At 36.3% G+C, this 26196-nt stretch overlaps 1 protein-coding gene across 1 annotated transcript in view; it reads left to right on the top strand.

Annotated features, from left to right (window-relative positions):
* Positions 1-798: 798 nt before the first annotated feature.
* Positions 799-26196, top strand: part of LOC107594625 (carboxyl-terminal PDZ ligand of neuronal nitric oxide synthase protein-like) — a gene marked incomplete at its 5' end in the record, with an annotated part of 41185 nt that continues 15787 nt past the window's right edge. The window contains 4 exons of the mRNA XM_016284745.1: positions 799-912; positions 4151-4292; positions 6237-6394; positions 21730-21891. Coding sequence (XP_016140231.1) covers positions 799-912; positions 4151-4292; positions 6237-6394; positions 21730-21891 — 576 coding nt within the window. The remainder of the gene's footprint in view (positions 913-4150; positions 4293-6236; positions 6395-21729; positions 21892-26196) is intronic.

The following is a 26196-nucleotide window of genomic DNA, read 5'->3' on the forward strand; positions in this document are numbered from 1 at the left end:
GTCGATTTAGGCATTTCTGCTTCCTGCTGCCAATTATTCACTCTCTGACAAACCCACTGAAATAATCTAAGATTTTTATTTTTTCTTTGTCTGTCAAGGTTTAGTGAATGGCAAAATACAAAATACCCCCACCAAGCCAGCACTCACCAAACCAGCTTGCTTGCTTCTTGGTGAATGTGTCATGTTGTCTTGCAATCTAGCTATTTGTCTATCATTTCTTTGGCAGTTTTACATGTGAGGTTCTCTGTGGATGTGTGTGAAAGAAGTTGCATTTGACATTGATGTGTTTTATTCATCTGCGATGAGACTTTCAGATTTTTTTTTATCAAGCTCTGAAGAAAATCCTCTACTCTCGTGGAGGAAATTGATCTGGATTTGCATGGTGTCAATTATTTATCTTTTGGTTTATGTAGTGTTTTACTCTCTGATCTGCATTGCTACTTGTTCCTTGCTACATGTCCTGTTTGCATTGGGGTAAATGCACTCACATAGTGTCACAAGAACTGAATGTGCTTCATTGACTCATGTTGTTGCTGCTTTTTTTGCTACAATTCAAGCACCATTTTTGTTTCGATGCCCAACAAAAACACACAGCCAAAGGTCATTTCTAAATGTCCCTTCCACACAACATTAATGGATACCTGATAAAAGGGTACACAGTGGTGGTTTGGATCAAAATATTGCAAGAAAAAGGAAGCAAATGCAGGAATAAAGGCATTTTTCTCTTTTTCACTCCAATGGAATCTACTGTCCTTGACAGTACTGCACACGTTAGATTAATCCTTTTTTTTTTTTTTTTACAGGATATTCTACGTATCACACGACTCTCAAGATCTGAAGATCTTCAGTTATATAGTGAGAGATGGACAGAGCAATGTGTTTCGATGTAACGTCTTCAAATCAAAGAAAAAGGTAGGCATCTCTTGAGCGTGTCTTCTAGTCAGGACATTGAGTACTGATGGTTTTCATTGGACAATGGAATCCTGTCATTAAAGCTCCAAGCGAATGAAGTCTTCTGACAGTTCCTTCCCTCTTCAGCACTCTTCTTTCATTTAACTTCAGGGCATATAGAAAAAACCCATCAGAAAAAAGGGAACAGCAGCCCTTGGCCATGAAACTAAAGTGCACTTTTCAGAATGGCTGTATTTTTCTTCTCAGTCGGTCTAGCATGCAGAGCAGTACAATGATTCAGCAGTGGCGGATGTAGATGATATACTGACAGGGCATGCTTTTAGTTCGTAAAGCTGTCGAATTCTGATCTCTTTCAAGCTTCTGCACTGGATTTGAATGAGGCCAATTTGAAAGCTAAATAACTGTTTAAAGACGCCCACCACCTCTGAGAAGGATTTGACATCTGAATCTGGTTTTACTCTGCTTGACTGGTTTAAATATTTATTTTTAATATTGACAATTAATCTACAATGTCACAAGAATCAAAATAAGATTTTTCAGAGGGAAAATATATATATATATTTTTTTTCAGAATTGGTGCCTACACGGTCTGTAAATATAGAGAGGAATTCATGCTAGGCAATAGTTGTCACTATGACACATCACATTATCACAGGAGTTTGTATACTCCATGATCTCAGAGTGCTAAGGGCTTGAGAACAGACTGTACTAGAAGTGTATGTGAAAATACACGACGACAAATATAATAGGCATAGGCATATGCGGACTGTATTTGGACAAATACAGTATGACTGCATTGTCACCACATCATCACCACATTGTTTTTTTTCCTTTCTTTAAATTCACCATAAAAAATAGTGACCATGATTCAAGTACTACAGGATGGCAAAAACTGTGTTTTACCCTAAAATGTACTGATAACCACCATAATAATACAAGTGGATGCACAGGGTCACTCACACAAATAATTTATCAGTAATATAAATTAGTATGTTTAATACAACCATTTGTTAACCTTATTGTAAAGAGTTATGGTTTACTGCATTATTGCAATATTGTTTTTTTTTCTTTTTTTTTTTTTTTTTTTCCAATGAGTTTTTTTTTTTTTTTCCCCCAAATTAGTTTTTGGCACAGCTGAGAGAAAATACAAACTACCACAGATGGTGTGGTAACTTGCAAATTAACAGGTTCTTATGGTAGCATTAAAAAATTTTCTGTCGAATTAACAAACATTTTAAAGTGTGCCTTGTACCTGATTTACGCATCAGAAAATGAGTGAAGTTAAGACCTAAATGCAAATTAACATAATATATATATTTTTTCAATTAAACTAGTCCGTGTATTGTTTGTTTTGTAAGTCTGAGCAGATCTTTCACATAAAAGGCTGCAAGAGACATAACAGACACTAATCTGAATACTGAAAACTTCCCAGTCATCTATAACCTGACTTTGTATTGTTTCATGCCTCATTCTTCTTTAGATGTGAAATTGCAAATAGCATACAAAATGAGCACACTGTAATGAGATTGCAGTATGAGATTACAATATTAAACTATATGTAGCATTGAAAACAGTTATGAAAGCCTGACACATGGACTCAATATTTCTCTCATAAAAAATGTGACTCGTCAATAGCTATAGATTATACTGCAGAAATTTGGCTGTGTCGAAAGGCAATCAAGAAAAAAGTATTCTTTATTTTCTTTATTAACAAAGATTCTTTAGAAAGAAGTCGCTCATTTGAGTTGAAAGCTCCGTCTGGCCCATTTCACCCCGGCATCGCAGTTCATTACAGACCGAGCAATACAGAGCTGCTCTGGGTAATTGTACATCAAGTGTTCTCTCAATAAACTGGGAATAGATTGACACTGATGATTTCACTTTGTACTGACTACAGACTCAAACGGTTTAGCTGAAATAATGTTGTCGTTCCATTTTTCGCTATCACCTATCAAAATACTGATAACAGATCTTCAGTAGAATAGGTAGTTTTTGTTTAGTAGTCTTACGGAGTCTGCAGACCGATGGTTGTATCCAGTGTTGAAATGTAACGAGTTATTTTTTTAACACTTAATGGATGGTCACAACTAACAATTTACACAACATGGCACTCAAAATAGAGACTTATTCCATGGAAAACTGAAAGTTAGTTGAAAAAGTGCCATCGGTTTCCAATTAAATGTCTTTCCATACCTCTTTTAATGTGATGTTACTGTATTGCTTTTGTGACAAACTATGGTATGTTCAAAGCTTTTGGTCATTTTTAAGTTTTAATAACATTTAAATTGATGTTAAATTTTGAAATTCCTAGTTTCGTTTGATTGTCTGCTTATATGGTTGGCAGCATTCCTGTTTTCCATATTTGCTGGCTAACAGCAGCATACCATCTGATTAAAAGTGTGGGAAGGAAATCAAAAGCTGTCGTGATTTATCAAATGATTTAGTCATAACAAAGAATTTCCCTCAGTTAGTGTCAGATTTTGACTGTAACTTTCAGTTGCGAAAAAAGATAGGCATCCAACATTGCAAACCATCCAAAAAAAAAGAAAAAAGGTGGCATTCTTTCAGATTCTTCCGGACACTTTGAGCCAGAAAACACAGACCCCCTCTGTGGCCCTCATCTGACATTCTGAGCTAATGCGATGAGTATTATGCGCACACCACAGAGGGCTTTGCTCTTAAAACTTGTGTAATATTTACCTTTCAGTGCAGCATGTCTTTTTTTTATTATTATTCTTTATGAATAACTGTCTGTCTGTCTTTCTGTCTATGTCTGTCTGTCTGTATATCTATCCTTTATTCATTTGCTCATTCATTCGCATATTTATTCACGTATGCTTTTATGTATACTTATGTATTTATATTTATTTGCTTATTTGTTTTGCATATATATTTATTTGCTCATTTGTTTGTGTAATTAATTATTTCTTTGCATGTTTGCATATTTATTTGCTTAATTTATTATGAAAGGACATTGTTACTTGGTTATCTAATAGTTATGCTGGATTTAATGTAATTCCAGAAGAAATGCATGTCCAGTAGGTGGAAGTATACAATCCAGGTGTACAGGATATAAGTACATGGTCCATTCATTAATTTCTAATAAAAGTCCTTGTATTATTCATTCTGTGTGATAAATATTAGCATTTTCAGTTTTGACTTGCAGAAGTTTTGTTTCAGCCAGGAACATTGGTTTCAGTGCATTAATAATACTAAGCACTCTTTCATTTCTCTGCAGAGCCAAGCAATGCGAATAGTGCGGACAGTGGGTCAGGCTTTTGAGGTCTGTCATAAACTTAGCCTGCAGCACACCCAGCAGAACGCAGATGGCCAGGAAGATGGTGATGCTGACAAGACATGCACAGATTCGGGAGTACCAGGTACCGTAATGAACTCTTTTCTTCCCACTTCTTTGTCAGTGTAGTCATCTTTCACGACAGGTTTTTATTCTTCGAACTCCCTGTAATTGATTGTCTGTTTGTGCCTCTTGAATTTGGTGTGATGGGATTACAGATGAGTGATGTTGCTGCTGATCTCTGACACACTTTGATTTAGCAAAGGGAAAATCCATGCGGTTGTTCGAGGTATTTTTGTGCAATCCAGCACAGTGAGTTAGAAGAAGTCTTTGTGAGCGGGGGCTTTGATAGGCAGCATGGTACAGCACCTATATATGATTGCTTGTGTCTGAGGGGCAGATCTCATGGTGCATGGGCCATGGGTTCAGGCTGATCATCCTCCCACAGCTCCCTCCAGACAGGTTTTCTTTTCAAATGCAAATGAGCTCTCATTCACCCACACACTGCATCTAATCCGCACAGGATTCCCCAGCACCAACACGCTGCAGTGTCACATGGATGGGACTCACTATGTCTAACAGCTCCACTGCAGTCCCAGTGTTAGGACAGGGAGACCTTAATAACCCCTTTCCACAGGAGGAACTGCGATCCGTTCTCAGAACTGACACTTCATAACCAAAAAACCATGTAACTGCTTAAATTACTTCAAAACCTGCCGACAAATAAGTATAGTGCATCACAGCCTACGTTTATGAAGTTTTAAAATCATATTTTAACATCCTATGTAAGTTGCTTGAGCATATTTATGCCAGCAAGAGGAGTTTTTGATATAGCTGTCTAAGTTTAAAAAAAAAAATCGAATTTATAGTAAACACATGATTTTTATCGATTTTGATTTTATTGTAGATGTGCGAGAGAAAAATAAAGTGGTTGGAGTTTTAAACATATTTTAGCATCTTTGTGCCAATAATTAACACATTGTTGCTTCAAATTTGTTAATTGTTTTTTTTTTAATATATAATTAAATTCACATAAATATTGATATTAGTTAATAGTTTATATTAGACAAATGGGGAAAATAAAATGTCTAGGCCACTGTGCAATATGCTGTGAATAGGAATGGGATTTTGTTTTGTTTTGTTTTCCATCTGGCCAGATACAGAGTTTTATTTGATTTTTTTCTGCTCCACAATTGCCTTTTAGCATGTGGAAATGTCAGTGAAGATCTGTGGAGGACCGTGTACGTGTAGTTGAGTGTGGAGTAAATGCCTCTGACCTCAGTACTATTTTCTTTTTTTAACTCGTGTTATGTTCAGTAACACAATACACAGTTTATGATCTGGGTTAAACTGTCACCCTAAAATAGCTATAATCCCTCCAAATTGTATTTTAATTTAATGACAATGAATTGATTTATTTGTTTATATATAGCAATTTACTACGGCGTGACATTGAAAAATAAAAATATATAATTTAGTCCCTCAATTAATGTAAAAAATCCAATGCATGATAAGTAATTACAATACAAGAATGTTGTTCAAAATAGTTTTACATGTAGTATAGCATGTCGCACCACAGGATACGGCAGTTACTGCTTGCCATGTCATGTCAACTTGTCAACTCAACATTTCCAGAAATACAGACCCGCTGTACAGACCGAGTGAAGGTGTGGTCATAACATGTGGCCCCATATCTGTAACACCACCGTCCCAAAGGGGATCCACAGTTTACACAGACAACATCAGTGTTTGGCCAGAATAAATCTATTTGTGTACATAACTGTGTTAATAATGGCAAAAAAACATTTTTTAAATCTCACTTACTGCAAAACAGACCCTTTAAACTCTATAGTTTTCATGTTTCAACAAAGCAAAGCAATGCTTGGCGTAAACATATAAAAAGGCTCATGCTTAAAAAGCTTGCAATGGGATATTTTTTTTCATTGAATTTTTCCTTTAATCCCAACGTATATCATGCTTTCCATCTCTGTAATAAATGCTTATCTAGATGAATTGTTTCTCTCTAAAGGGCGGGAGCTCACAGGGGCTGAAAAGCCGGCTGCAGATGAGACAGACATAGATGCATTTGAGATTCCCCTCCCTGACAGCACAATGGACGAGTTCAGTCGCGGAGTCACTGACCTGGATGTGGCTAAGAAAGAGGAAGATGTCACCAAGGACAAAAAGGTATCTGGCTGCAGCTTGCATTGCTCACTTTATTATTCAATCCATATCATTAATTAACCACAATCTTCTATAATGTCGAGCTCTCGAAGTGGTTTGGTAAATCGCTGTATATCAGCTTTTACACACATATTTTGCACTGTATCTTCCAGTTAACTTGAGTAATCGAGGGAAGGTTATTCAGCGCACAATTATTGTGTTCCAGATTAGGTTTGTTTTACACTCACGCCTGTGGGTCCAGATGTAGCTATAAGTCCATTAGCATAATCTTGTAGTGTGAAAGCCGCTGTGCTGCAAAGGATTATGTAATGATACTGTGACCCTGACTGGATGAGACATTCTTCAAGAGAATCATTATGGTAATGACAGTTTAGTGTTGAGGAGAGGAAAGTAACAAACAATGTACTGGAGTATTGGTTGCATTGCATTGGATTTGTCTCTATAGATAAGTTTCACCATCTGGGCCATCCAAATGACAAGCATTCTGATAGAGTTGGACTGAAGATTTGAGTCAGCCTAAAAATAGCATTATGAGTATCCATTGTGTTGAATGCAGGCTTTCTGTTGTCCATATAGCTTGTTTGTTCTACCTCGCTGATGCCTGTTTATCTTTCCGCTCAGGAATAATTTTGTGTGTTTGTTGCATCAGTGTCTGGGGGCGATGAGGCTGGAATCATATCAGAGGCTGATAAGACACTCCTCTCCTCAGGAAATTATAATGTCAGAAATGTTTGGGTTGTCTCAGATGATTGTTCCATGATTTATAAGCCAGTCAGAAACTTTTACTCTGTGCCAGAGAAAGCTCCCATACCAGCCTCGGAGGTACTGTGTCCTTATTTCATGTGGTTTCAAAGTTTTTGACCCAAATGGAAATTTTGCAATCCAGGTGTGGTGATAGTCTAGTGGATAAAGGGAAAGTGTGGTTAACAAAAGTGTGGCTCCTAGATAAACCTAATGCCTCATTGTTTCCTTGAGCAAGAGCTGCTACTCAAATATTAAAACAAATAAGTACCATAATTATTTTTAAGACTATATTCCAGAGACTCAAATCTTTTCTTTGGTTTGGGCTTCATAGTATTTGAGAAATTCATACCTGTCTTGGTTCCATATAAAGAGACTTTGGCTAAATTTACAGAAAAATGTGCTTTTATTTATTTTAGGGATGAACAATATGTGTGTATTTAATTTTTTTTGTTGTTAATTGTTTATTTAGGTTGATAGTTTTTTTTTTTTACATTATCAATTGATATTGGATATATATTATCTGTAGATATTGGATATTTAATTGTTTTTGGTAATTTCTTCTGTTTTTACATTACTTTTACCTTTACTATCATGTAACACTGTCTTAATTTTTTTTAGATATAAACTAATAATTCAATAACACTGTTAAATTAAATCTTTAGCAAATCTCAAAATGTATGTTCATTTTTCATACGATTTATTGTATTTTTATTTATTTTTTCCTTTTTTTTTTTTTAAGGCAAAATAGTAATGACGTAGAATTGATTATAATATAGATTTAATATAATGACTGTTTATCGTTTACTTTTAATATGTAAAAGGTTTATTTGCCTGAATTTTACAACTATTTCAAACTAGTTTAAAATTACTGGAGTCTCAGACAAATTTTAATCACAAGTTTGGGTGATATGTGAAATGATACCCATTGATATTTGACATTTTCCATTGACATCTGTTACTACTACCATGGTTACAGGCATTATTCGAGTCACTGGTTTTGGCTACTTGATCATACTGGCAGTATTTTATCCACCTCTGACTGTTGTTGTGTGAATGAGACAGTTTAAGATTACCAGTAAATACAGTTGTTAGTTCCAAACGCCAAAGGTGTGAATGTAATCGAAGAGGTTGTTTGATCTTAAAGAATAATTCTTGTGTCTGCTTTTTAAAGAAATGTCATTTTTATAACTGAATCATATGTGTGTACATTTGCCACTTTTGGCCGGCAATTTAAATTTAGCATTTCAGTGAATGTCTTCATGAATAAAGCCTCTGAGAGCATGCTGTCATACTCCTACATAAGCAGATCATTTTAGATTCTTGTACACTGCAGAACAGGGATACTCATGCCATCCTCAGGGACTTGTGGAGCGGAAATGGACTGATTGTGTAGGAGTTCATGCTGTTTTTAGGGCTGGTACAAGTGTCAGAGCTGTTCAGCAAGCCTGTAGTTAGTTGTGCTTGTGAAGCAGAGAGCTTCTGCCTGTCGCTCTGTCGACTCGTGTGCCTGTTGAGTCTCCCGATAAGAACATGAGTTTATACTGGAGTAACTATGTATTTTTACTTTTTTTTTTTTTTTTTTTTTTTTTTTTTTGCTGCATCAAATAATTAATATTCAGAGCTTGATACTTTATATAGTATAGCCATTAAATATGGGATGGTTGGCTTTACATCAATTTAAAATAACATTTCCACGGGGGAATTCTAGTGTATGCTTGCTTGTTTAATATGCAAAGTAGAACAAGTTACCATGTTCATTATGTTTCCTATCCTGCAGGCAGTTAATTAGAGCAGCAAATCTCTGTTTCACCCCACCATATTGTTTGTAGGAAATTGGCAAATGCTTTCTATTAAAATGAGAAGTTTGGAGTTTCTGTAACTGTTTGAATGGGGTTTCTCTCTGAGCTTTGATAATGAATGGGCCAGGGACTCTTGGTGTGCACAAGTGGTTGCATCCCATTTTGTTAGAGACCACAGTGTGTTTCAGAGGATTTCTGCACAAAACGGTCACTGAATAACTAATGAAGGCAATTAGTCCTCCTCAACTATTCTGAACTTTACCCAATGTCAGACCTCAGTACCACAGTCTGGAAACTCTGTGGCAGCCTACTGCTGTGGGAATTTCACAGCAGAGGCTGAAATATGGAGAAATGAGGCTACTGTGTAGCTCTGATCTTATCAGACTATCTCTGCCAGGCAAACAGCCAGGCTTCTACCAGGAATTAGTTCCCTTTACTTACAGGGCACATATATCTCCTGGATGCAGGTAGAATAACTCAACCAGACCAGCCAGACCCCCGAGGAGCTGGACATCACAGACTGAAAGTGTGAAGACCATGTGTAAATATAGCCCTGTTTCTTAATTTTGGAGAAGCAGTGTCCATCCAGATTAGACTTTTAATGTGAAAAGTGTTTGGAGATGGGATTTTGGCGAATGGTGGTATGGAGGCTCGCTCTCAAGAGCCCTCAGGCCTGAAATGCTAGATGGTACCAGAAAGCCGAAATGTGTTTCAAAGCAATGTCAGATTCTCTGGATAATTCATGATGAGCGGAGAGTTCAGCCCATGTGTCCGTGTAAGAGGCAGCTTTTTTATATATGTTCTAGATGGGACTATAGAGATTAATGCTAAGGTCGTGGGTTCAATTCCCAGGTAACAGATATATTGTCAAAATGTTTATTTTAAATGCACTCAGAGTTGCTTTGGATAATAAACACATACAGTGGGGAAAAAAAGTATTTAGTCAGCCACCAATTGTGCAAGTTCTCCCACTTAAAAAGATGAGAGAGGCTATGATCGTGATTACAGGCCTCTCTCATCTTTTTAAGTGGCAAAACTTGCACAATTGGTGGCTGACTAAATACTTTTTTTCCCCACTGTACATATAGATTTTATATATTTATTTCTAGTGTTGGTATATATTATTTCACAGCTAGTCTTCCTCTCCCATCACATTTAATTCAGACAGCAAGCTCACAGCTCTTAGACATCGTTTATTTTCCTGTGATGCTGCAGATTGTGGATTTGCCTTACCGCTGTATTATACTGTGTTCCGTCCGCATTAATTCCATCTGTTAATTAGCAAACTTTTCCGTTGTTTTCCCTCTAAACACATTCATTTCAGTGCAGCTGAGAGGAAACATAAAAGAGCAGACTCTGAAATTAAAAAGCTTTCTGCGTCAAGAGCCTTTCCAGCCATTTAGTTTTATCACCTTGATGTTTGCCTGTATGATCTCTTGAGAGATTAGCTCATACCCTTTTAAGTGTTTAAACGAATCTTAAAATAATATGCATTGGTCTGTAAATTTGTGCAGTTTGTTTGTTTGTTTGAAAAACTTGTATTCTGGCATGCCAATGTATTATAGTGTCACGATTGAAACAGAAATGATGTAAGGTGCTTTTTCTCCAGCGATCTTGAACAAAGAATGAAATAGAAAAGAAGAGATTGAGAGATAGTATATACACTTTTTTTATTGTTGACTTAGTAATCATACAGAAAACAGCCTTTGCACATTCTGCACCAAGGCTAATAACTGTAGGGAACCAACCAGATATTGAATCGTCCCTGCTAGGTAACAACAGATGCCTAAAAATAGCAAACTACAAATGAATTTCAACTGATTAACTCGACCATTCTCAGATGTGTAGTCTGAATGCTGATAAAGCTTTGGCATTTCACTCTCAATGATCTTTCAGACATTATAACAAAGCCCTTTTGTCTTTATAATTCATTCAGTTATACATTTAGATCACAATTCGAAAGGATGCACGATTATTCAATGCATGATTAGTTCTTTCACTTCTATCCATATGCTAATGTGTTACAGTGACATTTAACATTAGTTTGAATGCGTGAAAGACAATAAAAGCCAACAGCTTTATGGTGGCACTTAATCATCTTTAGTGTAAGCTATTTAACAGATTGAACCTCTTTTGATTCTCCTTCAGACTGTGTCTGACAACCATCCCAGCTCATGATATTTAATGCCATTCTGTATTTTTCAAGGTGCTGAATGAACCGCCACAGTGGAAAAAGGATCCTTTATAAACTTGCTGTGAGATTGTTTGATGTTTCAGGTCATTGTATCATACGCTTTAAATCCTGACATATCAATGGAGCAAATCCATGTGGACTGTGTTTTAATAGACACACTAGTTTTGTCTGATCTTTTTGAAGCTGTATTATTGTCTAGGGTGTCGGTACCCTCAGGCAACTTTTAGTGTTTCAACTATAACAATGCACACTGTTTTCTCTTGTGACATCTCAGACATTATTGTCTTGAGTCTGTCATGTTAGTGAGAAAGGTAACAGTGCTCACTTACATACTCAGTGTCCTTTCTATTAAGATCCTTCACCATTGTATTCCAGTCCCCAATGTCATGTTCCTGTCCTCAGGGCTACTCAACTTTGAAAAGCTCAAGAGCCACGAAGCCTCAAGATCCCTTTACATAAAAGAACTGCTGTCTTGGTTTTTCTTATTAATGAGGCAGGTAAACTACATGTGGAATGTAGTCTACTGTTGGGTTATATCACGGTAAGGGTGTTTATCACATTTGAAGCACTTCTGCGAAAAAAGTCTTCAGAGTAGGCTATAGTTTGTAGTATTTAGTAGTTACAATTGAGTAGCTCTGATGACATGCTTTAAACGTCACACGTTTTATTTGCGGGGTCTGTGCGCAGCATGTGCAGAATAAGGATGGAGCAAAGTGTGGATACGGTGTCCTTGAAGGACGTTCAACTCGGTTTTGTTTATATTTTGCTTAGCCTATAATTTTAATTGAAAGATGTCGTATTTATTTCTTTTTCTCTGCGACACTTTTCCTACTGTGTTGCATAAAATATTAAACGAATTTTGTGTCTTAAGATAATTCATATAAATTCAAGTCAAAGTCAATAAATTTAAGATGAAACAAGATGAATAAAATAACATACAATTGTATGCAGACTACACTTTTATTTGTCAGCCTATCTTTCTTTCAGTGGCGGAAATTTAAATGTGAGATTCTGTAAACGAGATCTAAATTTAGTGGGAATGGTCGGGTCGGGAAGAAAATTATTCTAAGCGGACAGCGGGTGAACAAAGAGTGAATATATAGCGGGAGCAGGTGGGTGCAGGATAGAACCTTGCGGGAACCTTGCGGGAGCGGGACTAAAAAAACAGTCCTGCACAGACCTCTAGTACAATCCAAGCAAGAGATCTTTTTCTTTCTTCCTTCCTTCCTTCCTTCATTAAGGGTGAGGCACCTGTTTATCAAACAAAATTATCAATGAATAAATTCATTATTGCTGGTGGAATGATCTTTCTAACTATATCTGGGCAGCCAAATCCTTGGTAATATTCAAGAAATAGGTGATAGCTCGTCTGTTCTTTAAGTTCTTAACTGCTGTTTGAAACTTTGTATTGCTAGCACTTCGTATTCCTCATTTGTAAGCTGCTTTGGCAGAAAGTATCGGCTAAACAAATTTTCTGAGTTTTAAATCTTTAGTTTTATTTTAATTTCAAGCTATTTATTTATTTGTTATTAAAGGGTGAGCCACCCTTTTATCAAACAAAAATAATAAATTATTCTTAAACTATTTTATTTTATTACTTTTATTTTAATTTCAAACTATTTATTTGTTTAATCAAAATTCAGAGGTAGCCAGTATGTGCCACCTCATTATTATTTTATTTTTTAATATATATATATAAAATAAGAAATGTTTTTGCATTTACTATGAAAGTAGTAACTTTTGCAATCTAATGTTAACAAACATTTTTACATTTCATAATGTGCTTGTCAATGCCTTCACTAAAAAGCTTCTTGTCTGAGAAACCCAGAAGCAAGATTTTGTTAAATTTGTGTAACACTGTAATAATTCCCTGTATACATCTCCAACACTGTCAAGGATGTCTGAGAAAAAAAAATAGTCAATAAACAGGAGGCAGCAATCTGCCTAGCAGAAAGCCCTGAGCAGAAAAGCAATAAGGGCATTTGTGTGGCCACTAGCGAATCTCACTCAGCCCAGCTGTGAGCTGAACATTGCTCTTTTACCCTCGTTTACCCTCAAGGGCTCAGTGCTCTCACTAGGGTACAACTGACACGTCACATATTCAGAAAGCCCGACATATTGCACAGGTTCAGGAGACGCAATGTGTCTAGTCTACAGACATGAGTTATTGCATTTTGCTCCCAAGCTTGTTGTATTTCACATGCTGCTGATTATGTTTCAATGTGTGTCGTTCTGTGTCTGACTGGAATATCAAACAGTGTTTAAAAAAAACTCCTTATTTACATTCAGGTCTTTACATTTGTTTCTTGTTTAATGAATACGCAGAGCTGTTAGACTCATGGATTGTTTAACCAATTATCAAAAAGACCAGCATAGTAATCATGTGCTAGAGAACGGCTTACGTTGTAATACTCAGCATATATGCTTTTTCATGCAAGATGTACAGACTTTCTCAGGCAGAGGTGGATTAGTTTGTTTTTAGATGTAATCCACTTTTAAATGCATTGCTTTCGAGTACAGAACATCTGTCCTGGACTATCAGAAACCTCAGCACATTTGCATCTTAGCTTTGCTAGATAAGAAGTTTTTTGATGTTTAGAAGGATACATGTAGGAATCAACTTTTTTTTTTCAAGACGTTTCTGCTCAGGATGACAGTCAGCTTATCTGCTTTGTAAAGTCGATATACACTTTGAGACTCTGCAAAATTTCCAGTGATGTCTTTTGACTAGTATGTGTCTTAATCTCAGCCTCAGATGTACTGCTTACAGTGCGTTCACTGACTGTCTGATGCGTATTGTATTGTAGCTGTTCCAATTTGATTGGCTCACTTCCTCACAATTTCATGCCTTGAAACAACTTTTGAATAAGAAGTGCATTTGATAAAGTTGGGCAGATTAGTGCCAACAAATCTTCAGATCCTGAGAGATTGGTTGGAGACACTTAAATAGATGTCAGTGAGCAAAACTCTATACACTACCATTTAGAAGTTTTATTTCAAATGAATACTTGAGCAAGGATGCATTCAATTTATCAAAGGTGACGGTTACAGAGGATTTCTATTGCAAATAAATGTTCTTTAAACTTTGTCCATCAAAGAAAAAAGGTATCATAACTTCCAAAAAAATATTAAGCAGTACAACTGGTTTCAATATTGATAATAAGAAATGTTTCTTCACCAAATCAGCATATTAGAGTGATTTCTGAAGGATCATGTGACACTAAAGTCTGGAGTAATGACTGCTGACAATTCAACTTTGCAATCACAGGAATAAATTATATATTAAAATAGAAAACAGTTATTTTAAATTGTAATCATGTTTCACAATATTACTGCTTTTAATGTATTTTTGATCAAGTACATTCAGCCTTGGTGAGCATAAGATACTTCTTTCAGAAAACAAAAACAAACAAACAAAAACAAAAAAAGTCTTACCAACCCCAGACTTGAACAGTAGTGTATCTGTGGGGGGGAAAGTGTACTTTTTATATGTGGATGGACAGAAATGTCTAGGTTGGAAGTTTGCTTGTGCAGAAGAAGCTGTAAAGTGGAAAAGACTTTATACTGGTTGTCAAAAGTCTGGCAATGCAACACAAAGTCTGTATGACACATAAATCTCATAGAATCTAAACATGATTTTCTTACAGTTAGTTTTATATACCTACACTCTATATGAACTTTCTTTAATAACAGCTGAAAAACATTTAGCAGCTACTAAAAAATGGATTAACTTTGGCATAAACAAGAACATTTGAGCTAAATCTTTTCCAAAATTGTTATTCTCCAGCTTGAGGTCTGAAAATTCTGAACTGAAGACAGCTGTTGTAGAAAATCCAAGACATCTGCTGTGACATTTCAGAAAGTGTGGAGATGTGGGCTGTAGCACCTATATTTTATTATAAGGTTATTTAATAACCGTCCTCCACCAGTGGCCTTATTCCACAGGCATGCTGTAATCCAATTAAATATAATGAGGTCATTTGTACTATAATAGCAGTGTATGCCATATATTGCTGTATTATTTGTTCACTTATGGATACTGTTTCTTAGTCTCTCAATTTATTTCCATTTTTTTCTCTCTATATGAATTTGAGGTTTCATTCCACCCCCATTTTGATGTTATACTTTGAAATTCGACATGAGCACAACTGATGGACAATTGTATTGCATTGAAAGTCTTCATATGGAATCTTCTCGGCAACATCCACCCCTAACCACCACATGAGAACTGCCAACTACAGAAACAAGGGAACATGTGCAGCGATTTTACCACTTCACAAAGCATCCCGTATGAAACGGCCTTCAGGCAGTTTACTTAAGTAAAAAGTACTAATAGATGAATGTTTATTTTGCAGTTTTATAAAGGCTACTTTTATCATTTAATTTTATATTAGCATATATTTTTTTATAATCCTACTGCTCAAAATACCTGAGATTTACCAAAATAACCAATAAGGAAATAATGAATATAATAAGGAAAATATAATTAGATTTTCATAGTGATTTTTTTCTTCTCAAACCTTGTCTGTGGTGTAAAAAAAACCCCCCTGGCCAAATACCCCCAGAGGGCATCACTTCCCACTTTGATAATTACTGTAGTTACCATGTTCTGAACATCACATCCTTTCTTTTTCCCTTAGATGTAATCTATCTAGGTGGTTGAATAAAAATATTTGGATGTTATTTTTAAAAATTACCTCAATTTAGCACCAGCAAACTCGTTAGCGAGACAGTTAGCATCAGCTAACATTATTGACTTATTTTCAGCATGGGATTTAACGGGTTCAGTGAAGATAATCAGTTCGTTCATGACTCAGACACCGCTTCTGCATGTCGGAGCACGTGATATATAATAAGGAGTAACGATAAGTTTTATGAAATCTAGTGAAGTAAAAAGTACGATCTTATGCTTTGGAATGTAGAGAAGTAAGGTACAGATACTTGAAAAATGTACTTAAATACAGTAACGAAGTAAAACTACTTCATTACTGTCCACCACAGCCTTTAGGGAGCTGAGTTTCACTGTCCACCACTGCCTTCAGGGAGCTGAGTTTGTGCAGCATGACAGATGTTTACATATTCCTCCTCTTTGACCTTTTTCTGCCACTGTAGGTCTATATTTGACCTAGACCAAAACCTCAGTTGTTCATGGATCCTGGGGATGATTGCTAAAGCAGCACTATCGGCTTTTAGTAGCTGCTGTTGATTACACATCCATCACATAATCACAGATGAAACTAATTAGGTTTTTCTGCAGCGGTTAATTGAAAGCACTCAAATGAACGCTGTTTCCCTTGATACCTTTTAACAGATGTTTTCTTCAACCATTTTCCAAAAGTTGTTCTGCATTGTATTTTCTGTTACGCGGCAAAAAAAAAAAAGAGTACAGATTTCAGAACAGATAATAGTGTAATTATTCCCTGTGGAGTGATGGAAACTTTCCAATAACCATCATAAATAAACTATATTTGCATTTCTACAAGGAAATGCTGGTGCTTGCTATGCAGCAAAAGCTTAAACACTGCATAGTTGAAATATCATATTAGAAGAGTCATAAACTTTGTTGCTGTCATAATGGCTTGTGTCTTGTTTTCTGTCAGCTGTGCACATTTATCCAACACTGAACATTGTTCCCGTGCCAACTTTGCAATGTGAACAGCTTTAGATGATTAAATATGTAGACAACAGATCTCAATTCAGTATGGAAATAAATGCAACAAAGACCAGTTGTAAATATTATATCTATGCTTTTAGTTTGATTTTGAATAGAAAACATATGTACTTTTGCTTATACAACCCCATTACCCATATTGTAAAGAAATTGGATAGTTTTATTTTTAAGATAATTTTACTCATTTTAAGCAAAACGGCAGAAAAAAATGGCTACTGCATGCATTAAATGCAGATTTAAGTAGAATAAGTTTGTTTTTGACACCATAATCTATCAAAACCATGAGCTATATATATATATATATATCGGTGGGGTTCGGGAATGAGGATTCAAAGTCCTCAAATGTGTTTTTTTTTTTTTTTTAATCAAATGTAAATTCATGTCCCAGTCACATTTTCTTGGTTAAATAAACATTACACTATCAAAAAAAAAAAAACAATACTATTTTATATTTTTTTTATAATCAATATTCTATTAAAGCCATGTATTAATCTCATCAAGTTAGTGTTTTTAAGCATTTTACATTTACAGAGTTCGCACTAAAATATAATGTGATTGAGTAATTAGTAGCATATTTGGCGTGCTGTCCAGAGGGAGGGCTTAAAGCCCGAACCCAGAGAACCCCCCAATATATACGTATTGTGCTTGTTATATATACGTATTGTGCTTGTTATATATACGTATTGTGATAAGCTGACGAACTCCACCAGGGCCAGACTGATTATCTGATCGTGCTCTTCCAGAACCTTGTTAATAAAACATAATTTATTAAAATAACTCAGTATAATTATAACAGCAGTATAATTTAAACAATATATTTTATTTGTGAACTTGTGTTCAGCTATTTAATAGTTAACTTTTAACTTTTTTTAATTTTTCAGATCATCAGTCATCAAATTTCACCAAGCTGACTGCTCACTAAAAACTCCTACAGATCATGTTTTCATGCCATTTTAAGTCTTCTTTTGACGTAACAAAGTGGTTATATCCAAGTGTGTGAGTTGTTTACTTAATTTTTTAATTAGTCTTCCCATTAACGCCATTATATTGTTCATTCAGACTGATACGCGAACACGCATGAACACAAGAGGTGGGATTTATCACATGAACCAATCACAGCCAAACATAACCAGTCATTTCCAATCATATTGCGATGGAGGCATTGCCTCCTCTCACATGACTTTCCCCCATTCATTCTCAATTACCCCCCAGTAAAGTCACGGCACGCTATGGGGTCTATGTTAATAATCAATGGGCTCAGGGGAGGCAAGCCTCCGCTGTAACTTTACCTGCGGGTGTTGCTGTTGGACAATGTTACTTTAGAAAAACAAGTGATTTATACACTTAATGTTATACTTTGTAATATGGGCATTGTTTTGTTTTTGTACTACAATTTTTTTTTCCCTCATACAATATTTTGAAGAGACACTGCCTATATATATATTTCATAAATAGAAGTCGCGTTTTTTTCATCTGAAACGTGCAGCGATTTATTTTCCAAAGCCACTCATATAATGCAGAAACACTCATGAAGCACGCAAACCACGCGCAACATGCAAACGTATTTGTACTGGTGCAGAATGAGAGGGACAAGTACAGCCTAGCACATTTCACACAGGCTAGATTCACTTTTGCCTGAAAGTCATGTATGCCTAAGATTGAAAATAAATGATGTTTATAGTGAATGCCCCTATAAATGGTCTTATTTTTAAGATGTAGTTTTAATCCAAATGATGCATGTGCTAAGTGAGTGAACATCAAAGATCATACAACAGAATTGCACACGCGCTCGCTCGCTCTCTCTCTCTCTCTCTCTACCGTTAAGTAACTTGTGCATTGTTTTACTTACTTGTTTTTGACATATCCGAACGAACTACAAACTTTCTAGTGATGTCTGTGAGAAAGATATATTCACTCGACAAGCTCGCGCATCTGCGCTGACGCGCGCTCAATCCACTCAGCGTGCTTTGTTTATCAGCTCGCGCACATCAGCTATACAGGCGTTAATACTGAATGTTTAACGTTATATTCATTGCATACATATACTTCGTAGTAGATATCCTTAACTCCATTCTGCTGTCTGTTGTCGGTGTTTCTTTGTCTGAATATGGCGCTTATCACATGCTGTGTGGTATCGGCGTTTGATATTGGGGCATTTTTACGAGTACAGGAGCTCAGTATCGGGCCCGATACCAGTATCGGTATCGGTGCATCCCTATTATTTAATGCATATTTGTCATTTGAACTGAAATTAGGACTTGTGGTGGTGCTTAAGTGGTCATTCAGTGTTTCTGTAAAAAAAAAAAAACGAACAATAATACTGATAAGATAATAATACTAGTACTACGCATTCTACTACTAATAACAATATAAAGCACACTAAGGATTAATGAGCTGCTTGGTTCATGAATATTAATCACGTTGTCTGCGTTCGCTCAAGCTGATTTTCTGAAGTCAAAACAGAGAGGATAACAGGTGAGCGCCAGCCAATGAGATTGCCGTTTGCGCATTAGTTCTGCCCACTACTGGAGAAACTGCAATATCTTATGGTTTTCTTAAAAGTGGAAGAATTCCAAATGAACTCTGTTATTTTGACAGGACAATACAACAAAGAACATTGTTTACATGTAGCGCATCAATTCTGCATGATATGTAAGACTCTCTTGCTCTCTCTCTCTATCTCTCTTTCTTTGCGTGTGTGTGAGAAACTCAGCAAAGCAATGGCAAGTTGTGCGCCTTCACACTAGAGTTTACGATATGTCAAATACAGGTATGCTGCGCATCCATTGAGATTAATTGAAAAATAGCACAGATCACTTGACTGAGAGTGAATCTCTGAAGCGCTCAGTCAGAGTGTTCGGCGAGTGAAAATATATCTGCTAAACTTTTACTTAGCCTTCAACTCACACTGGCGAGTAAAATCTAAGAATTTATTAGCCAATGGCTAACGATAGGCATCATTTAGTCGCCCAGAGTGAAGATTTAATCGCATTTGTTAAGGGTTGCACACATAGCATTTGATGAGTTACATCAAGAAAAACACATTCGGGAAGAAGGAACTTTTATTTTGTATGGGCACTTCTCCAGGAAGAGCTTGCGCACACATCAACCAGAGCGAGAGCAAGAGTACGCTCATCAACGTGCTTCATTCAGGTTACAGAATTCATCAGCAGCGCTGCACAGGACTTGCTCAAGAAGGATTTGTCAGTTTGTTTTTAGACCACGAAATCAACAATGTCTCCAAAGAAGTGTGTTTTTGGTTGAGAGGGAAAGATAACCATGTTCAGCTTCCCAAAGAACCCAGTGTTAAGGGAACAGTGGATTCAGTTTGTTTCTCCGGGGCGGTAACGGAGTTGTGTAAGTGTTTGTTTGTTTGTTCCCGGCATTTCGGTGACGAATGGTTTATAAACAAATGAAATAAAATTTAAGTCAATAAAGTTTGTGTTTCTGTTTTATTTATGTCGATGTCACAGCTTGCAGACAATCACTACGCAAAAGCTTTGCGTGCTCATGACTCTTTAGCTCCGCCCACGGCACGCCTCCAGAAGCTCGACTGTTTTCAGGGAGAAGCGTATAGCTCAGGGCTGTCCAAACTCGGTCCTGGAGAGCCGGTGTCCTGCAGAGTTTAGCTCCAACCCTAATTAAACACACCTGAACCAGCTAATTAAGCTCTTACTAGGCATAGAAACTTCCAGTCAGGTGTGTTGAGGCAAGTTGGAGCTAAACTCTGCAGGACACCGGCCCTCCAGGACCGAGTTTGGACAGCCCTGGTATAGCTGTAACTGTCTTTTTATAAATTTGATAAAGCTAAAGACTCTTCGGATTGGTAGAAACTGTGTGTTATGTCCCCTTTAAAAAACAATTGTGAACCAAAACTTTTAATCAGTAATGCATATTATAAAAAGATGTCTTACAAAATTGCTTGAAAACTACAAAATCTTATCTTATATATCATACCTTATAAATCTTATCTTATAAATCATACCTTTCTATCAAAGTTATCTAACATTATCAAGCTGAATTTGCCATCTTTCCTTTCTGACCTTCTCTGTTTTCCATTGTTTGTACGATCAGGTAGTCAATCATCTGTTGTTAGACCACTCCAAAAGCAGTGCTTTGAAGCACAACCGAATCAGACTCCTTGTCACATTAAACTGGGATAGGATAACATTTTGGGGGGGGGGGGGATACACTTGAAATGCCTTAGGGGGTCCATATCCGGTTTATGTCTAGTAGATGTTCACTTGGTTTGGTGTGTCTAGCCATTCGTTTAGTGATTCAGCACCAGGCAATGCCTGAATATTTCAAAGGGCTCTTTGCAGCACATCAATCTCAGCCAAAATCAGTCTTATCTCTGGCCGCTACTGCTGAGGCTTTCATACTCAGTCCTTCATTCTGTACATGAAAGGTCAATATCTGACAGCTGACATTACCATACTTTCATCCCGACTGGGGTATAAATAAGTTGGCCATGTAGGGTAAAACTAACAATTTGTCACAGTTGACTGCCTCCCACCCCTCTGAACTCTGTTTGTTTGCACAGCAACACAGACTGGGAAGTGCTACTGTAATTAATATCTGAGCCTCAGTAGAGGCCGGCAAAGAGACATCTTTGACCACGGTGCTGGTCAGAACAGTGCATTGTATCCTAATAGCAAGCATGCAGCACAGGGGCTGAAATGGAGCTGGTCGTGCAGTTATAACTGCTAAACTAGTTTGTATTGTTATTTTGGTCATTGTCAAAGGCCTTTGTCAATTCTCTTTTGAGTTTTAATTCCCTTTCATCTTATTCTGTTTATTTCATGTTGTTCCTTTTCCTCACACAAAGCTATAATATGGCTTCAGAAGGCTTTTTTGATACTCTTAATCATGAACATGTAGATTAATTACCGATCTTGACAAAACAACCGTTCTCTCTCTCTTTCTCCAGCCCTCTGAAGAGCCCAACATCCTGCTGGCTTCCCCTAAGTTGCTGCTTCCTTCAGACAGTCAGCTGCCGGCTGGTACTCCCCTGTCTGTGCACCACCAGCTCCAGCTGCTCCAGCAGCAGCTCACCCAACAGCAGCAGCAGACACAGGTGGCCGTGGCCCAGGTGAGATGGAGTCAACACTGCAACATTGCACTTCAAATGAGCATTTAATAGCCCTGTAGAAGTAGTGGGATTCTGGTTGTTTTTGTTGTGTACATTTTAACACAGTTTCAGATCTGTTTACATAACTCTTCAAAAGTTTAAGGTCAGTACGATTTGATGGGTTTTTTTATGTTTTTGAAAGAAATCTGTTTATGCTCACAAAGACTGCATTTAATTGATCAGAAGCAGTAATATTGAGAAATATTATTACAAAATAAAAATATATATATTTTCTATTTTAATATATTTTAAAATGTTTTTTTTTTTCCTGTGATGGCAAAGCTGAATTTCACGCAGGATTCTTCAGAAATAAATCTAATATGCTGATATGATGCAAAAACATTTCTTATTGTTATTAATGTTAAAAACATTGATTAATATTTTTGAAAGCCTGATACCTTCTTCAAGATTATTTGATTGATAAAAACTTTAAAGGAACAGCATTTATTACAGCAATTATAACTTTATTTACTTTGACTTTTGATAAAGTAAACTTTATTTACTTTGACTTCATTCTTGCTGTATAAAAGTGCTAAATATTACTGACCAACTCTTTTAACAAACTTTTGAATGGTAGAGTGTATGTGTGTGGGGGGTATTGTATTTATAATATTTATTTATTTAATGTATTTTTTGTTTGTGTTTGCTGAGTTTAAAGAAAGTCTATTTCTTGTAGTAACTGTTGCCTCTAATTTAAAGTATTTTCTACAAATTAAACTCTTTTAGCTACAAATCCCAACATTAGAACTGGTTGTGAAAGGCTTGGAGTGCACATAACAGCTTGTGTGTCTGAAGCATGTTTGTTCTTTCTGGCACTAGACTGGTTTATTTATTCAGCCTTTGAGAGCCTTTGGTTTGCTTGTTTAGCCACAGTTCTATATTAAGTGTTTGGCAAGAGGAGAAAGCAGTTGTCTTTCATAAGCATAATGCTCAGCCACTCTCTCTTAAGAAAGTGTTTTTTTTGTTGTTGTTTTGCATGAAAGGCACTTGGCACTCTTCACAGGTCTGAGAATGGTGTTACAGGCGGTGGAATTTTGCTCCACGCTCCTTTGACCCACATCTTTGTGTCTGCATGTCGCTTTGAGGTGGGTTGGGGATAGTCAGGGATGTCCGTCCTGTCAGAACTCTGATAAGCAAAGGCAGCCAGTTGAAAAGAGACCCTAATTTGCAACAACACGCTTGAAGAGAAACAAGCTGGGGCTTTGCTGTGGCTGCTGTGATGTCTTCAGTCACTGAAGGAGAAGAGACACTTTGAAGTACGCTATCAAAGCGACACATGCAAGTCAATTGTCGCTTATTAATTTATTTCTCCATTTGTTTTGAAGTGGCTCTCATCCTTAGGGAAAATGATCGGCAGATGAAACGATATTTGCTTTTCTGAAGTCAGGATTATCAGTGGAGTGGGTTATTTGTGGAGGAAGGTTTTTGGTGTGTTTTGGGTTGCTTTTAATCATATTCTGGTGGAAGATTCCCCTAGTCAGTTCAGTACAGATAAAATGATTCAAACACATTTGGCTCCTGCCGTGTCCTGAAAACGATGCCCACGTCAGATCTCCCAAAAATCAGTTTTACATGTTCGTACATTGCAGATGCTTTATGAGAGCAATTCAGGCAAAATGTATTATAAATCTGAGTGATTAATTTCTAGTACTGCATGCAGAGTCAAGTGTGGTTTCTCTCAAATAAAAGCCTTATTATGGTTGCTGGAGTGTTTTTTTTTTCTTGTGTAGTAAAAAAAATAAGATGTGTGTGTGTGTATATATATATATATATATATATATATATATATATACACACACATACTCAGAGGGTTTATGGAAGATAGCCTCTTTGAGTGCTTCGTATTTCAGCACTGCTTGATTTCCACTTATTTTTTTCATGCCCTTTTGCAGCTTTCAATTGGGTATCTAAGGGAAAATCAGCACTGAATTATTTGATGTAATTTGTGCAGTTTGAGGGCAGAAACAATGGAATAAACAGCCCTATAAAAACCTTGTAATGACTGCAGTGCAGTGGAAGAAAAAAAGTTTACATTTGTGCGTTGAAATTTAATATGGTCATGAAAGTCTCCACTTTAAAAATGTGTGATTATATAGATTGTTAGTACATGAATCACACAAATGTCCTTTTTTTTTTTTAGAACTCTCTAGATTATGTCAGTGAAAGTGAATCATTTAGTGACATCCTATAGTGCTATTAAATCTGCTCTCTTGAGAACGCATTGAAAAGGGTTTAGAAAACAATGTAAATGTGAGATTTATGGGTGTGAACATTTAGCATTCCTTACCCATGTACTTGAATCCAGAAAACTAGAAGGATTGCAAGGCTCTGATTTGTTTGGTTAGGTTTGGTTTGGTTTGGTGGTGGTGGTGGTGTTGTTTTGATTTTGTTTTTTACATTTTGCTGCTTACATTTTAAGGTTTAAATAAGACTTTTATGACTAAATTTGGTAATGGGAGAGTAAAAATATTTTTAAAACGTACACCGTTCAAACTAGGCTGCTTATGTTGAAGTGTTTGGGATGTGGCTTTTAATGATGAGACCTTTTTTGTAATCAGGCTCTCAAAAAGTATATAACAATTTGGATATAGATTTATCGGCCAACATATCGGTTATCGGCTTTCAAAAATAAAGAATAATCGGTTATCGGTATCGGCCAAAATTTTCATATCGGTGCATCCCTATTTAAGATACTTTTTTTGTTTTCAAATGTCAGTTTGGGGTTTAAAAAGTAACTACAATTTGTCATTTAACTTCAGCTTAGAGACTTCAGACCTGCTTAAGTTGTTTGTGTTTTTGATGTTGAAAGAGATTGTTGTATTTACTTTAACCTCTACTTTTTTTTTACAACAGCACTTTAGCTAATATTTCTCACACTATACGCTAATATTACTGCCAGAAATTAATGTTGATCATTCCCATCATACAGTCAGAAATATTACTGTTCTCACTCTTTTCATTCCCAGCCATAATTGAACAGTGGACCTTTAATATCTTAATTAGTACACTTGACATTGAAACAAAGAATAACTGATCGCCATGGCAATGCGTTGACGTTAAACAATTATTTATTGCTGCTTTTGTTGTTTACTTAAAGACAAGGAAAAGAAATACTGCTTTTTTTGATGTCACCGAGGAAAATGATGATCATCAAAACATTTGGGCTCCAACATTTCCCTGACTTGCCTTGCTGATGAATGTGGCCCACTCAGATTGAGATATAAAGCTATGACAGTATGAAATATGAGGCTTTTATACATTTACATCCTATATCCTTTTGAAAACAGCATCTTTTGTCATGGTAGGCGGCTATTTTCCCAAAGACAATCACTCTTTGTCAGAAAACATACACACACACATACATACAAGCACGTGCACTCAAGAACTGATGACAAGGAGCTTAACCTGAACTAAGCTTTCAGTCCACATTTACAGTATGGTCATTTTTTCCCCTCGATCTTTTGCGCTATTCCCTGCTGGCCTGATCTTGACAGCTCATTGGCTTTGTCTAGAGAATGTATTGTTCTTAAGGGCAGGCAGCTGGGTAATAAGGTAGGTAATAAATCACCGCGGACCCCTTGGAGGGCAGCCACAGTGGCTTTAAGAGCAAAAAGACACTTAGACGGTGCTCAGGAAAAGCCACTGGCAAAAATGGATTTGGCCGTCTATCGCTGGGTAGAAACTTAGGACTTATGAAGGACACTCAGGTGCATCATAATCGCTGTGGAAACCTTTATAGCTAGCCGTTTGTCATTAGCCGGACAAACCAAGCAGTAATTCATAACAAAATGTGTGGTGGACTCTGGACTGCCTTATGTGTCTTTTTCTGGTACTAATGAAAATTGAGGATTGTTAGTCTATTCTAGCTAATTCCTTTACCTAGGCTGATTTAAGTGAATTATTACTTAATTAAACAGCTGTGTATTCAGTGATAATATTTATCCGTAATATTTAATGGCTTGTTTATTTGTTATTTTTGATATATTTATATGTAATTTTTTGCAAAAACCTGCATTGTGCATTTCTGCATTTTGTGGCAGAAAAATAATGCTCTGATTTAATTATAAACTATATAACTGAATATTAAAATATTGAAATATTCAAATTATTATTTTTTTTATTTTATTATGATTATTATTATTATTTTAAACCGATATAACAGACATGTGTCCTTCTGCTGTTGCTCAAATCAACTTAAATTTCTTTAATGATGTGGTGTTAAAGAAGCTTTTCGGATGAAAACACTTTAATTTGCATAAACGGCGA

The sequence above is a fragment of the Sinocyclocheilus grahami genome, unplaced genomic scaffold (assembly GCF_001515645.1).
Source record: "Sinocyclocheilus grahami isolate Dianchi unplaced genomic scaffold, SAMN03320097.WGS_v1.1 scaffold187.1, whole genome shotgun sequence".
Classification (NCBI taxonomy): domain Eukaryota; kingdom Metazoa; phylum Chordata; class Actinopteri; order Cypriniformes; family Cyprinidae; genus Sinocyclocheilus; species Sinocyclocheilus grahami.